The following is a 14,978-nucleotide window of genomic DNA, read 5'->3' on the forward strand; positions in this document are numbered from 1 at the left end:
TATCAGATATGAGCTCCACCGGCGATGAACAGTAGCTCGAAAGTAGCGCAGCGTTTGCGCTCCGGTCTTTGTTAATATAAACACACAGACCATCCCTGTGGGTCTTACCAGATGCTGAGACTTAGCCTCTTTCGCCGGATGGCTGTATCAGGATGTTATCGTGAAGCCACGTTTCCGTAAAAATAAAAGCGCAGCAGTCCCTCGTCTCACATTGGAAAGCCAATTTATTGTCCAAGAAGCGGCCATTGACGGCACCATGGTCTCAGGGCCTCGTCCTTTCAACAGGCTAAGCCTACGTAGCATTTCCATTGTTGTGGTCAGCGGGTGGGACAAGCGTTGTTTTGCGATTTCCAGCAAGGTTTGGGGGTTGTAGACATATTCAAGGAGTGTTCCGGATGCACACCATTCGAGACGTTTGTGCAAGAACCAATATTTACCACATTAACCACACTAAGCACCGTATTTTGCCGACCTGGAGAGGCCACTGCATCTTTATGCACCGCCATCACTGCTGGTTCCGTGCATGAGGAGTGGAAACATGGCAGGACTTTTACTTTGAAACCGGAATTGTTTGGCTCTGTGGAAAGAATCCAAAAAAAATTAAGAATCTAAAAAGTGCAATAAAATGTTATAAAGTATTGACTCCAATAACAAAAAAAATACTCTTTTATTCTTGTCAAGCATTTTTGTTTAATAAAAAAACAAATAATCTCACAACTTTTTTTATATTATAAAAAAATGAAATCTGTGTGTGGTGTGTGCATGCACGCTGCAGGGTGGTGTTAGGGTGGAGGGCAAATCAGGGAGGACATGGAGCCTCTGAAGAAGTTTTCGATGATGGGGGATTCCCACCCAGAGCTGTGACCATAGAAAACATCCGGAGTCAGCGGAGCAGCGTGGGAACGACTGAAAGAGGAGAGAAGGGAGGAGATGGGACATTGTATTGAAAAGTGAAGTTGTTTAAAAGGTAAAGTACACTGAACAGTTACCTGACTGTGGCCGAGCGAGCGGAGTGACTGACCAGCCTGTTCTGATTGGCTGTTTGATGCGGGACGGTACCTGGACAACAAGACCACATGACGATTATTAAAGTGGTAATCCGTAAGATTATTTTGTTAAAAAATCCCATATTTGATACTTTATTTACCTGGCACTTTATAAGAAACAGCCATTCAATGTATTTGTGTTTTGCATGTGTTCTTCTATATGCTGTTTTTCCACCAGTAGTTCGCTGATATGAACACTTAGAAAGAAATCAACAAGTATCCCCACCACCTCAGGTGACCAGAAGAAGAAAAACTTTGGAAACGTGGATGTTGGGAAACACGTTGCAGTTTCGTTGCGATTATTATCCTATTTAATAAGATCAACACCGGTGTCGGGATGCTTCCCTCTGGTGGGGGGAGTACCAACCTGTTTACAATATGCACTAGTTCAGAGACAGGTGTGTGTGTGTGTGTGTGTGTGTGTGTGTGTGTGTGTGTGTGTGTGTGTGTGTGTGTGTGTGTGTGTGTGTGTGTGTGTGTGTGTGTGTGTGTTTTGATGTTGAACCCTCAGAAGACGCCAGAAAACACTGACATTTAATTTCTGATTTAGTTGAATTTGTTTTGAACGTTGAAGTCAATTTATTGAAGCTTACTCAACAAACTAACAAACCGAAGTAGTGTTTTTACTGAAATGACTGAAACCATAGTATACTCAAATAGTATGTGAAAAGTACCAGGATGACCTGCTACATCTGGTGTAATATCCTCGAATACAAACACTGCACACTACGCTGGGGAGCTTATCCCACACTGCATTGTGAGGGTATGACACCGCTAAATTTTCTCTGCAGTGTTGTCATGACAACGTGCTGAAAGGAGGCGGAGCAGCGATATGACGATGTAGTGTGTCAGAGAAGACATCGTTCTTTGTACTCACAGACTAAAGCACGCTTAACCATAGTATGAACATGTAGTACATGACTCCTCTAGTACTCACCTATTCGGCCATCTCGAGGAGGGCTGATCAGAGACAACCTGGTCGACAAATCTGGCTGCAATTACACAGAGTGAGCACAAAATGACAATTACGTCATGATATTATTAAATGTTTCAATCATCAATGGTCCAGTTCTTGACAGTGCTTGACACTAAAAACAACAACAAAAAAAACTTAATCTGACCTTTCTGAACAGATTTCTTCCATCCACCTGATCAGCCCTGCCAAACACAGTCCACTCTGTTAACGTAATTATCTTCATTATCTGAGCATCAACCATTAACAACATTCAAATGATTATCTATGTTACTTGTGAAGTATTTTATATAACAGACAATTTTGCATTTATTTTACTCATATTTGGTATTATACAAAAACATTAACACTTACTTTAATTAATTATCTGAAATGTTTTAATAATAATGGAGCGGTTGAGGAAAATACAGAACAGAGGAGAGCATTCTAGAGATAAGATCCAGATAGAACGGCTGAAAAGAGAAACTTCAAATCAGATTCCAGGCAAAAACAAAAACCAAATAAAAAGTCAACTTTTTATTTAACTGATTGCAAAAAAAAAGTTACAAAAGTTATTCCAAAATAATGAACCTCTTGGGCATGATGTTAATGAATGCTGGGGTTCTACGGGTTAATATCCACTATACATTCAATATCCCCATATTATTTATCAAACAATAATAATTGCACTAAACATCCCGTCAATGAGTCACTTGGAAACTGAATAATGACCAACAAGTTCCGTTTATATATCATCATGAATGGCAGCCCCTAGTGATGGGTTAGGGTATTGTTTAACTGACTGAGCTGCAAGGCATGCTGCTAAATGAAGACAGGTAGCAGAAAGGACGTCCAACGCAGTTCATGGTTATTAATTCTGTCTAAGCCCCCCTCTTTTGTTGATGCATGGATCTGGATTTTTGTTTGCTATTTTGAACATGATTATTGCACCAGCCACTGCATGCAAACAAACATGCACACCCAAGAAACAACAATAACTCTAACCCCGACTGAAAGAACCTTCAATCACATCACCTGCTGGAAGTCAGACTCAGTAAAAGCCAATAAACGGTGTAACCAGGCAAAGCAGAAACACGTAAACATGACTAAGGGCGTCTGTCTGTATGGCTTAACCAAAACTGATTTGCCCCACAAAATGCCACAACATAAGTAGAAAAACTGTCGAATACGGAAATCCACGTAATATGGATTGGATCTGATTTTATTGAATGAAGATTTGAATTGGACTGAATGTTTTAAATTTGAATAAAACCTGTGGATTGCAAGAAGAGAATACTGGAGTGAATTTGTTTGGAGAGAATTGTTGAAGAGGACCTGCAATATTTATCACTGCATTTTGATGCGATTCACTCTCCCGTCTTGTTTGGAAATGGCGATTCCATGTGGCTTAGTTCTCTAATGCGCTGTATCGCGACTGTTCATTGGGTAATCTATCACTGACTGTGCGAGGCTTAGACAACGTCTGTAATAATGTCAATAAATGGCACGAGACCCGGCTGTAGCCGAGCTTCAGAAGAAGCACCCGTTGTACGTCAAATGAAAATAAGAGCGATAAAACTGTGGAAGTAATGGACAACAACAGACCGAGGAGAAAAATGACTCTCAGGGGCAAAGGCTTTGGAAGCAGAACTGGAACATTACAAGGAAGCTAGACAATCACAACTGAAACAACTTAAAAGGAAAAATAAATAGAATAATATCACTCATGGGAGATTATGATCATCTCAAAATCATTCAAAAAACGTTATACTGCTCTCATCAATCTCATTAAAGAATCCTCTGTAATACAGTCCATTCAACAACTGCTTCAAAATAAAGACATGGGGATGACCACAACAGGTACCTGCCTCAAGTAGCACAATTCATAAAAGAATGGATTTCAGAAGCACTGTCACTCTTTAAAGACCCCCAAGTTGAACACAAAACTGAGGATAATGTTTCTGTTGTATCTGTTAGTAAAACAAGCAGGGTCATCTCAACTCCCTCATCTGCCTCCTTCGCAGGAAGACAGAAGCTGAACGGGCAGCACGAGCTGCAGCTCAAACACAAAAACTCCCCGTTGAAAAACAAGAAGCTCAGTTACAGGCCAGAGAATAAATGTGAACACTACAAACAGCTGAAGCAGCTGTAAAAATAAACACATTGAAAGAAAGCGTTCATAACTCTGTGATCGCTGCAAAGTGAAAATGGTACACCAACATGGGGAATTTGACAATGATAAGGATGAGGACAATGATTTTATTGGCAGCAAAGGAGATGACGAGGAAAATGAAGTTGTGTTTTAAAGAGAACCAGCAATCCTACAAGTGGAACCTCAAGAGCCCCCGGTGGCCGACAGGGGGAAGTGCAGACCACCGCTGTAAAACAGTTGTCCTCAAAGCCTTTCCTCAAAACATTGTCCTCAGAGCAAGGTTCAAAAGATTCAAGCTGACAATCCTGAAAAAGCAAAATGGAATAACAGAAATGCTTATCAAAGAACAGGGACTCTCAACGCTACCGACCACAGAGATACCAGTTTTTTAAAGGCAATCCATTGAATGACGACTTTTCTCTGAACCTTTGAACAATGTGTTGAATACAAAACAAGCAATAAGCGTGACACGCTGTTTAAAGCGAACAATTTACTGAGGGCCAATCAAGGCACAAGAAATGCAAGCATCGCAAACCGCCCCCTCTTTGGAAATATTCAAGATGTTCAAGCGAGGACACCAAAGGAAGTGAAAAGAGAAAAAGGTAAAAGCTTCGTGTCTGGATGGCAAACAACAAAGGCAGTTTAGCAGCAGTAGCATCAGAACAGCTGCAACGTCAGCTCTGACAAACAGTGCAGTAACGTAGGTGTGTTTGTTCTGCCACGCAGACCATGCAGCTGATATCTGTAAAGAATTGCACAAAAGGAGACGTGAAGAAAAGGTTCGCTTCTTTCAAGAGTGCACCCTTTCTTTTGTTTTGTACGAACAAAGGACATTGTGGCAAGGATTGCAGGAGGTGGATGATTTGCGATGTCTGCTCACGCGAGAAGCCCACTGTGTTACAGAGTGAAAAGAGGCCAGAAGAAAACTAAGATGACAAGAGTACACACACAGAAAAAAGGTCAGTGAGCAGCGCACTGGTCCCGTGGAAGACGCCTCTTCACACCGGCACCGGTGATGACCACACCGTGGCAACAATCCCTGTTCCAAGTGAAACTGTCCAAATGTACAAACGTAGGCTTTCCTAGATACGTGGAGCTCTGCAACCTTCTGCACGGAGGCTCTTCGGAGACCGTTAAATGTTCAAGGAAGGAGGACTCAAATCCTTCTAAGGACTTTAGGACGGAAGAAGTTCATCAACATCAGGTCTGAGGGGGTCCTCTGTAGAGGGAACGTTCACCAAGTTCAAGTTAGACCAGCTGACTCAAACTTCCTTCGATTCCAGTGGTGGCCCCAAGGTGAAAGAAACCCTGGCTGAACACAGAATGACTGTACACCTGTTTGGGGAAACCTCCTCATCCAGCCGTGCCAGCTATGCCGTAAGAAATTCTGCTGAAGACAACACGGGAACTTTGAACCAGAAGCCATCCACACAGTTTTGGACAACTTCTATGTCGACGACTGCGCCAAATGAAAGCCATGCCACAGCCCTATACAAGCAGCTGAGAAGCCTGTCTGCGCGAGGTGGTTTTCAACTGACACTGATAGCCTAGCAGTGTTGACCTCCATTCCAGTAGAGGAAGGAGCCAAGAGGGGTGAAGAGTCTGGACTTTGACAAAGAGAGCATGCTCACTGAGTGGGCCCTAGGGGTTCAGCGCTTATACGAAAAGCACTTGAAACTCGAAAAGTCCCCACAAGAAGAGGGATCCTTTCTACCATATGTTCGCTGTATGACCAACTTGGATTTCTTGATCCTTTCATATTCACCGCTAAGCACATCCTGCAATGCAAGTTGAGCCTCGGATGGGATGAAAAGATACTAGAGGTGTACCATCAATCGGAAAGCTGGAAAGAGGTCAAAACATCCAAACGTCACCACTTTGGTGACGCAGGCGAGATGGGCTACGGTACAGTAACATGGCTGCGGTTAACAAGTGCGGCAGATGGAGTACACCTGTCCTTCATCTTGGGAAAGGCCAGAGCAGCAGCTTGAAACAAGTGACCATCCCCAGAATGGAGGTGACAGCTGCTGCGCTGGCAGTTAAGATTGACAGAATGTTAGTGACTGAGCAACAAATTCCGCTTCAACCATCTGTATATTAGACGGACAGCACGTCCGTCTCAAAGTACGTCCAAAATGACACCAAAAGATTTCAGACGTTTGTGGCGAACAAAAACATGCGTGGTTAGCAGATTGAACGCCACCGTCAAACTGTTTTTCCACCGCTTCGCTTATGTTTAGTTTTAATATAGAACACAGTATGACTATTTATTTTGTCCACACCTCGCTAAACTATGTAACACGACAAAACAGAATGGCATAGAAATGACCAATATGTATATGTATGGAATTACCAACACTGACTTTAGAATGCCACAACAACAATTTAACCAAACCAAGCACAGCGAAGACTGAGTTTAGCTTATTCAGGTGTGTGTGTGTGTGTGTGTGTGCGTGTGTGTGTGTGTGTGTGTGTGCGCGTGCGTGCGTGTACGTATGTGTGTGTGTGTGGCTCGCCGCAGGGCAGGGCAAAGCTATACAGCAGCTAAAGCTAACATAAGCTGCGATGGCTGAACCTGGGATACAGAGTGTTGTCTCAGTGAAATACCTCCAACACTCTCTTTTTTTAACCTCTCACTCTCTCCACATACCCTTCTCCCTCTCCCTCTCTCTCTCTCTCTCTCTCTCTGTGGTTTGTGGTCTAATAACCCAGCTTTAGGGCATAGAGGTGGATAAAAAAAGGGTGGGGTAAAAAAGCAGAACATGAAACAGAAATCAGGAGAAAGAGGGAGCAGAGGTGGAGACAGGAACACAGACTGGGATAATTTCAATGTTTAATAGAGAGAAAAGATGGAGAGAGGGAGAGGTGGAGAGGTGGAGTACTCACAAGTTGGTGGTAGAGGAGTGTTGTGAGCGAAACACAGGAGAGTTGAACGGGATCTGGAGAACTGAGCAAATACACATTTAATCAAATAAAAGTATCAGGCTTTTATCTAATTAATTCATTTCACATTTAATATTGTCTGAAAAAATAACATTTAGTCAAAAAGAGCAATTAAGCATTTATTATATTGTAATAAAATGATCAGGTATTTAATATTGTCTAATAGGATTATTAGGAACGCATTGTGTTTGATGAATTAGGAGTTTTGTCTTGCCTAATACTTAGTCATTTAATATACTGTGTAATATTAGAATGCAACAGACAACTGTGGAAACATTTGGAAAAACACAGTAAAGCCAGAGTGCTTTTAAATGTTTGTTTCGTGATCCCTTGGTATCCAGATGAGAGAGACAAATAAATTAGCACTTAAATACAAGATCATGAATTTTAAATAACATAAATATCTGACAACATTTCCCAACAGGTTTTCTTGGGTTGTTTAACCATCATTTATTTTTGGTTTGTACCTGATTTTGAAGAAGAGGGCGTGTGGGAACCAAGGAGGCTCATCTGGGACATGGACAAAGCTTTGGCACTAGATAAGAGCGGAAATATACTTGATAAAAGTGTGAATAACCTGACTTTACAACATTTAGTGACATCAGATAGAAATGTATAACTTGTTCCACACTCAAAAATAAACACAGCGAAATTTACTGTAATTTGTCATTTCTATAGATGGACAGATTTTAACCTGCTTCTTTTTGACCTGCCAAGGGCGACACCAAGCGGCAGATGAGCTGTACTGCAGAGGGCAGAGCGCTGGCAAAGCACCGTTCACTGTGTGTAATCATCACACTGAAGCATTTACTTTTATTTTTTTCTGGTTTCTGGTTTTCTGGTACATTTCTCCTCTTTGGGTTTCCGCCCAAAGAGGAGAAATGTACGACAACTTCCTGTTGGGGGTCATTCTTGGGGTATATTTCTCATTTTCACGCAGCAAACACAGACATTTTGATACTGTGGAACGATTGTGTTGATGATTCCTACGCTTTACCTTTGACGTTGGAGAGATCGCTCCAGTTTGGAGATGTAGTCACTCTGTTCATTCAGCTTCCTGTGAACGCAGAAGGAACCTTTTGACTAAGCATCATTTTAATGATATGCACTTTAAGAGGGGGGGTGTGTGCTGCGCTTACTTAGCCATCTGTTGCGTTTCCTGTCTCATCTTGACCAAAGCTTCTTCTAATTTCTCATTCTGAGGTGATAATGGAGCAGACGGTGCACATTTCATGATATTTGATGACAGGTAGCTCAAGATCCGTAATTTTACAATATTTTGGGGATGACCATCCATGCTTTCATAAGATATTTAAACACAAGGAATATTTGAAATCCAATCATTAGTAATGTGATATTATGTGCATTTATTAGAACAGTCTAGTTAATTAAACATTAAAGAAAACATTTCACTATATCACCATATTACAAAATCAAGGACCAAATCAAGATAGATAGATAACACCGGGTGTCATGACATTTCACTGCATATATGTATATGTATGTATGTGACAAATAATCTCTTGAACTTTAACTTGAATAGTAAGGCAATAGAATACAAATAGAAAAAAATAAATGGCAATACATTACAAACCTCAAAGTTAACTAGAGAATGGAACATTTTTTTTAAATATATGAACCTAACAATCAACAGTAAAATAAAAAATATGGCAATATACAAGAGTCTCATTTTATGATATTGATACTATATCAACGAATTGTCCAGCCTTACGAATACTTAAAATGTAATTACCAATAATCGTCATTTTGAAAACCTCTGTGTTCATTATTTTCAAGATTTGATACAGTATATGCACTATTTGGTTAAAACTAAATGGGGTATAACATGAAACCAAATTAAAAAGGTACCTAGGTATCGGGGCAATTCAACGGCACCGGCATTGAAAGCGATAGCTGGTCAGTCTCAGTCCATCCCTTCAGGAAAGCGACCAGTAAAGAAAAAAAATGCACACGCATGCAGAGCAAAAGGAAAAGCTTCCTACCCGCTGCTGATAGTAAGACAAGAGTCTCTTCTGCTGTCGCGCCTGGAACAGTAACACCTGAGAACGAGGACAAACCAGGAAATAAAAAAAGACATTAGTGAAGATAAACTCAACAATAAGGAAAACCTACTTTGAAGTCTAGTTAAGTTGCAGTGGTGTTAACTCACTTTACATCCATCTTTAGGTTTTAGTGACGGGCAATAGAATAAGCTTTGTGCCGTTATGAATGAAACGGGACAACTCATTTTAAACGGTCACTGCACACACCACAACAAAATGCATACGTGTAGCTACGGCGGCCCACGCAGTTAACGGAGGCTGTGAAATGTGTTGTTCGCTTTTATGCCATCAAGGCTTGTCCTTCCTCCAGGGGGGAGGCCAGCAGTGGTGGGCAGCCGACAGCACCCGCTGACCAACCTCACTGCCCAGACCATGTTTCTTCTGCATTCTTTTACGAAATTATATGGAGGAAAACCCATATGAGCACGGGGAGAACATGAAGAGTCCACACAGAAAGGCCCCTGATCGGGAGCCAACCCACCGGAGCGCAGTGCCAACCGCGCCGCATGCGGGAATCGAACGCAGGACCGTCGTCGTCGTCGAACCCAGGACCGTCCCACACTACTAATATTAGTAGTGTGGGACGGTGGCACAGGGCATTGCAAAAGAGTTCCTGTCTTCATATCAAACCGAGCTGACCTCTGTCACTTGATACTACAAGCAAACTAGTAATTTGACAGTCAACCAAAGCAAACCTTGCTGATTTCTGTGAAGTGTCTGGTTACAATCACATTGATGTCAGAGAACAGTGCCTTCACCTCAGCGCTGCTCTGAAAAACAAACAAACTGTGTTAGATAAATCATTTACAATTGAAGCATTTGAGTTGCACCAATGGTAAATCCACAAATGACTGTCACAGTGAGGATCCTTACTTTATCAGAGAGAGGAGATAGCTCGCATTTAGTGTTACAGATTATACACTCCCCTTGCTTCCCTGGAAGAAAAGTTAGAAAAAATAGAGATAACTGAAAATGAAAAGGAATGGTATAGATATATCGATAATATTTTCTGCGTTCTTCTTCTACTAAAACACTGGAATCCAATGTTATGTGTTCTTATACTTTTACATCCCTTAATGCAAAGTGAGTCATTTAAGTTTACTTTTCAAACTATTTATATAGGACACCTGTTAATGAACACTTATTAAAGAGACTGTGTCAGGGTATGTGTACTTTGACTAAAAATTGTGAGTACTTCCACCTCGTTCTGGCCTCAAAGTAATACTGGGATAGAGATCATTTGCAGCTCTGCAATATCCAATACAATCCACCAGATGTCCCTGTTTGGTCAGCGTCTGACTTCCCGGCAGCACTTTAGAACGTCACAGCCGAGCTCCACATCCTGTATATCCACCTGATTTATCCAAATGGATTTAAATGATCAAAATGTGTTTAGTGGTACAGTACCTTTGTGGCAACAGTACTCAGTGTTTAGTAGTACAGTACCTTTGTGGCAACAGTACTCAGTGTTTAGTAGTACAGTACCTTTGTGGCAACAGTACTCAGTGTTTAGTAGTACAGTACCTTTGTGGAAGCAGTACTCAGTGTTTAGTGGTGCCAGTACCTTTGTGGCAACAGTACTCAGTGTTTAGTAGTACAGTACCTTTGTGGAAGCAGTACTCAGTGTTTAGTGGTGCAGTACCTTTGTGGAAGCAGTACTCAGTGTTTAGTGGTGCAGTACCTTTGTGGAAGCAGTACTCAGTGTTTAGTGGTTAAGTACCTCTCTGGAAGCAGAAGCTGCAGACAACATGGCTGCAGGTTGTGACCGCCAGCTGCCGCTCAGGACTGGCAGCATTGAAACAGGAGTTACAGAGGATCCAGGAGGACATCAGCACACCCTTGAAAAATAAATGAATAAAACAAAATGATTTATATATATATATATATATATATATATATATATATATATATATATGTGTGAAATACTCTATTCTGAATTGAAAATAGCAGCAATCAGAAGTCAGTTATTTTTGAATAATGACAGCTGACATTTCACTGCATATATGTATGACCGTATGTATATGTATGTGACAAATAACCTCTTGAACTTGAACTTGATCTGTTAATAATGACCGTTGTCATGGGCAACCACTTCTCCTGGTTTCACATCCCTCATATCGCTCCACCTACATGCAAAAACAAACACTAGCAGGTCAGTCATATCACTAGTTTAACATGAATAACAATAAACAGATCAGTCATATCACTAGTTTAACATTAATAACAATAAACAGATCAGTCATATCACTAGTTTAACATTAATAACAGCAAACAGGTCAGTCATATCACTAGTTTAACATTAATAACAGTAAACAGATCAGTCGTATCACTAGTTTAACATTAAAAACAATAAACAGATCAGTCATATCACTAGTTTAACATTAATAACAGTAAACAGATCAGTCGTATCACTAGTTTAACATTAATAACAATAAACAGATCAGTCATATCACTAGTTTAACATTAATAACAATAAACAGATCAGTCATATCACTAGTTTAACATGAATAACAATAAACAGATCAGTCATATCACTAGTTTAACATTAATAACAATAAACAGATCAGTCATATCACTAGTTTAACATTAATAACAGTAAACAGATCAGTCATATCACTAGTTTAACATTAATAACAGTAAACAGATCAGTCATATCACTAGTTTAACATTAATAACAGTAAACAGATCAGTCATATCACTAGTTTAACATTAATAACAATAAACAGATCAGTCATATCACTAGTTTAACATTAATAACAATAAACAGATCAGTCATATCACTAGTTTAACATTAATAACAGTAAACAGATCAGTCGTATCACTAGTTTAACATTAAAAACAATAAACAGATCAGTCATATCACTAGTTTAACATTAATAACAATAAACAGATCAGTCATATCACTAGTTTAACATGAATAACAATAAACAGATCAGTCATATCACTAGTTTAACATTAATAACAATAAACAGATCAGTCATATCACTAGTTTAACATTAATAACAGTAAACAGATCAGTCATATCACTAGTTTAACATTAATAACAATAAACAGATCAGTCATATCACTAGTTTAACATTAATAACAATAAACAGGTCAGTCATATCACTAGTTTAACATTAATAACAATAAACAGATCAGTCATATCACTAGTTTAACATTAATAACAATAAACAGATCAGTCATATCACTAGTTTAACATGAATAACAATAAACAGATCAGTCATATCACTAGTTTAACATTAATAACAATAAACAGATCAGTCATATCACTAGTTTAACATTAATAACAGTAAACAGATCAGTCATATCACTAGTTTAACATTAATAACAATAAACAGATCAGTCATATCACTAGTTTAACATTAATAACAATAAACAGGTCAGTCATATCACTAGTTTAACATGAATAACAATAAACAGATCAGTCATATCACTAGTTTAACATTAATAACAATAAACAGGTCAGCCGTTTCACTAGTTTAACATTAATGACAATAAACAGATCAGTCGTATCACTAGTTTAACATTAATAACAATAAACAGATCAGTCGTATCACTAGTTTAACATTAATAACAATAAACAGATCAGTCATATCACTAGTTTAACATTAATAACAATAAACAGATCAGTCGTTTCACTAGTTTAACATGAATAACAATAAACAGATCAGTCATATCACTAGTTTAACATTAATAACAATAAACAGATCAGTCATATCACTAGTTTAACATGAATAACAATAAACAGATCAGTCATATCACTAGTTTAACATGAATAACAGTAAACAGATCAGTCATATCACTAGTTTAACATGAATAACAATAAACAGATCAGTCATATCACTAGTTTAACATTAATAACAGTAAACAGATAAGTCATATCACTAGTTTAACATTAATAACAATAAACAGATCAGTCGTTTCACTAGTTTAACATTAATAACAATAAACAGATCAGTCATATCACTAGTTTAACATTAATAACAGTAAACAGATCAGTCATATCACTAGTTTAACATGAATAACAATAAACAGATCAGTCGTATCACTAGTTTAACATTAATAACAGTAAACAGATCAGTCGTATCACTAGTTTAACATTAATAACAGTAAACAGATCAGTCATATCACTAGTTTAACATTAATAACAATAAACAGATCAGTCATATCACTAGTTTAACATTAATGACAGTAAACAGATCAGTCATATCACTAGTTTAACATTAATAACAATAAACAGATCAGTCATATCACTAGTTTAACATTAATGACAGTAAACAGATCAGTCATATCACTAATTTAACATTAATAACAGTAAACAGATAAGTCATATCACTAGTTTAACATTAATAACAATAAACAGATCAGTCGTTTCACTAGTTTAACATTAATAACAATAAACAGATCAGTCATATCACTAGTTTAACATTAATAACAGTAAACAGATCAGTCATATCACTAGTTAAACATTAATAACAGTAAACAGATCAGTCGTATCACTAGTTTAACATTAATAACAGTAAACAGATCAGTCGTATCACTAGTTTAACATTAATAACAGTAAACAGATCAGTCGTATCACTAGTTTAACATTAATAACAGTAAACAGATCAGTCATATCACTAGTTTAACATTAATAACAATAAACAGATCAGTCATATCACTAGTTTAACATGAATAACAATAAACAGATCAGTCATATCACTAGTTTAACATGAATAACAATAAACAGATCAGTCATATCACTAGTTTAACATTAATAACAGTAAACAGATCAGTCATATCACTAGTTTAACATTAATAACAGTAAACAGATCAGTCATATCACTAGTTTAACATTAATAACAGTAAACAGATCAGTCATATCACTAGTTTAACATGAATAACAATAAACAGATCAGTCATATCACTAGTTTAACATTAATAACAGTAAACAGATCAGTCATATCACTAGTTTAACATGAATAACAATAAACAGATCAGTCATATCACTAGTTTAACATGAATAACAATAAACAGATCAGTCATATCACTAGTTTAACATTAATAACAGTAAACAGATCAGTCATATCACTAGTTTAACATTAATAACAGTAAACAGATCAGTCATATCACTAGTTTAACATTAATAACAGTAAACAGATCAGTCATATCACTAGTTTAACATGAATAACAATAAACAGATCAGTCATATCACTAGTTTAACATTAATAACAATAAACAGATCAGTCATATCACTAGTTTAACATGAATAACAATAAACAGATCAGTCATATCACTAGTTTAACATTAATAACAGTAAACAGATCAGTCATATCACTAGTTTAACATTAATAACAATAAACAGATCAGTCATATCACTAGTTTAACATTAATAACAGTAAGTTAGTACGTTTCGAGTGATATTTAACGATAATGAAGTATTATTATTAATATACTATTAATAATACAATATAATTACTAATATTATAGTTAAAATATATATGATATTATACAACTATTGATATAATTATATAAATGTTAGTAAAAATAGTAGTAAGTAATGGTAATAAGTAAGTCATATACTTGGAAATATGTACATTGTTTGCTCGCTCTGCTTGCAGTTAGAGTGCATGGGCTAAATTAACTGAATTAGCTTGTTGACTCAATTAAGTTAGACAACAATCTGAAAAATGTAGAACTGATGAAGCGTTGTGTTTTTATTCTGTAAGTAGAATTAAATAACTTCATAAACATGGTAAAACACTTTTATTAAGCATGTCGCAAGTCATGTTCATGTGAGACGTGCATTACCTGCGACGGACGACGGCTCTGGGAGC

The 14,978-nt window shown here is 37.8% G+C and overlaps 1 protein-coding gene across 1 annotated transcript; it reads right to left on the minus strand.

The window, feature by feature from the left end:
* Positions 1 to 782: 782 nt before the first annotated feature.
* On the minus strand, positions 783 to 14,964 carry rnf212 (ring finger protein 212; the record flags this gene model as incomplete). The annotated part of the gene is made up of 16 exons (XM_080008265.1): positions 14,953 to 14,964; positions 11,196 to 11,282; positions 10,877 to 10,994; positions 10,030 to 10,091; positions 9,852 to 9,926; positions 9,097 to 9,153; positions 8,233 to 8,291; positions 8,091 to 8,150; positions 7,561 to 7,628; positions 7,037 to 7,097; positions 5,127 to 5,271; positions 5,031 to 5,042; positions 4,324 to 4,455; positions 1,984 to 2,038; positions 990 to 1,059; positions 783 to 906 (listed from the first exon to the last, which is right to left on the minus strand). Exons 3-16 carry the CDS (start codon positions 10,983 to 10,985, stop codon positions 783 to 785), a joined length of 1,089 nt encoding a protein of 362 aa, XP_079864391.1. The 5' UTR covers positions 10,986 to 10,994; positions 11,196 to 11,282; positions 14,953 to 14,964.
* Positions 14,965 to 14,978: the final 14 nt, after the last annotated feature.

Source organism: Zeus faber (assembly GCF_960531495.2).
Source record: "Zeus faber genome assembly, chromosome: 10".
Classification (NCBI taxonomy): Eukaryota; Metazoa; Chordata; class Actinopteri; order Zeiformes; family Zeidae; genus Zeus; species Zeus faber.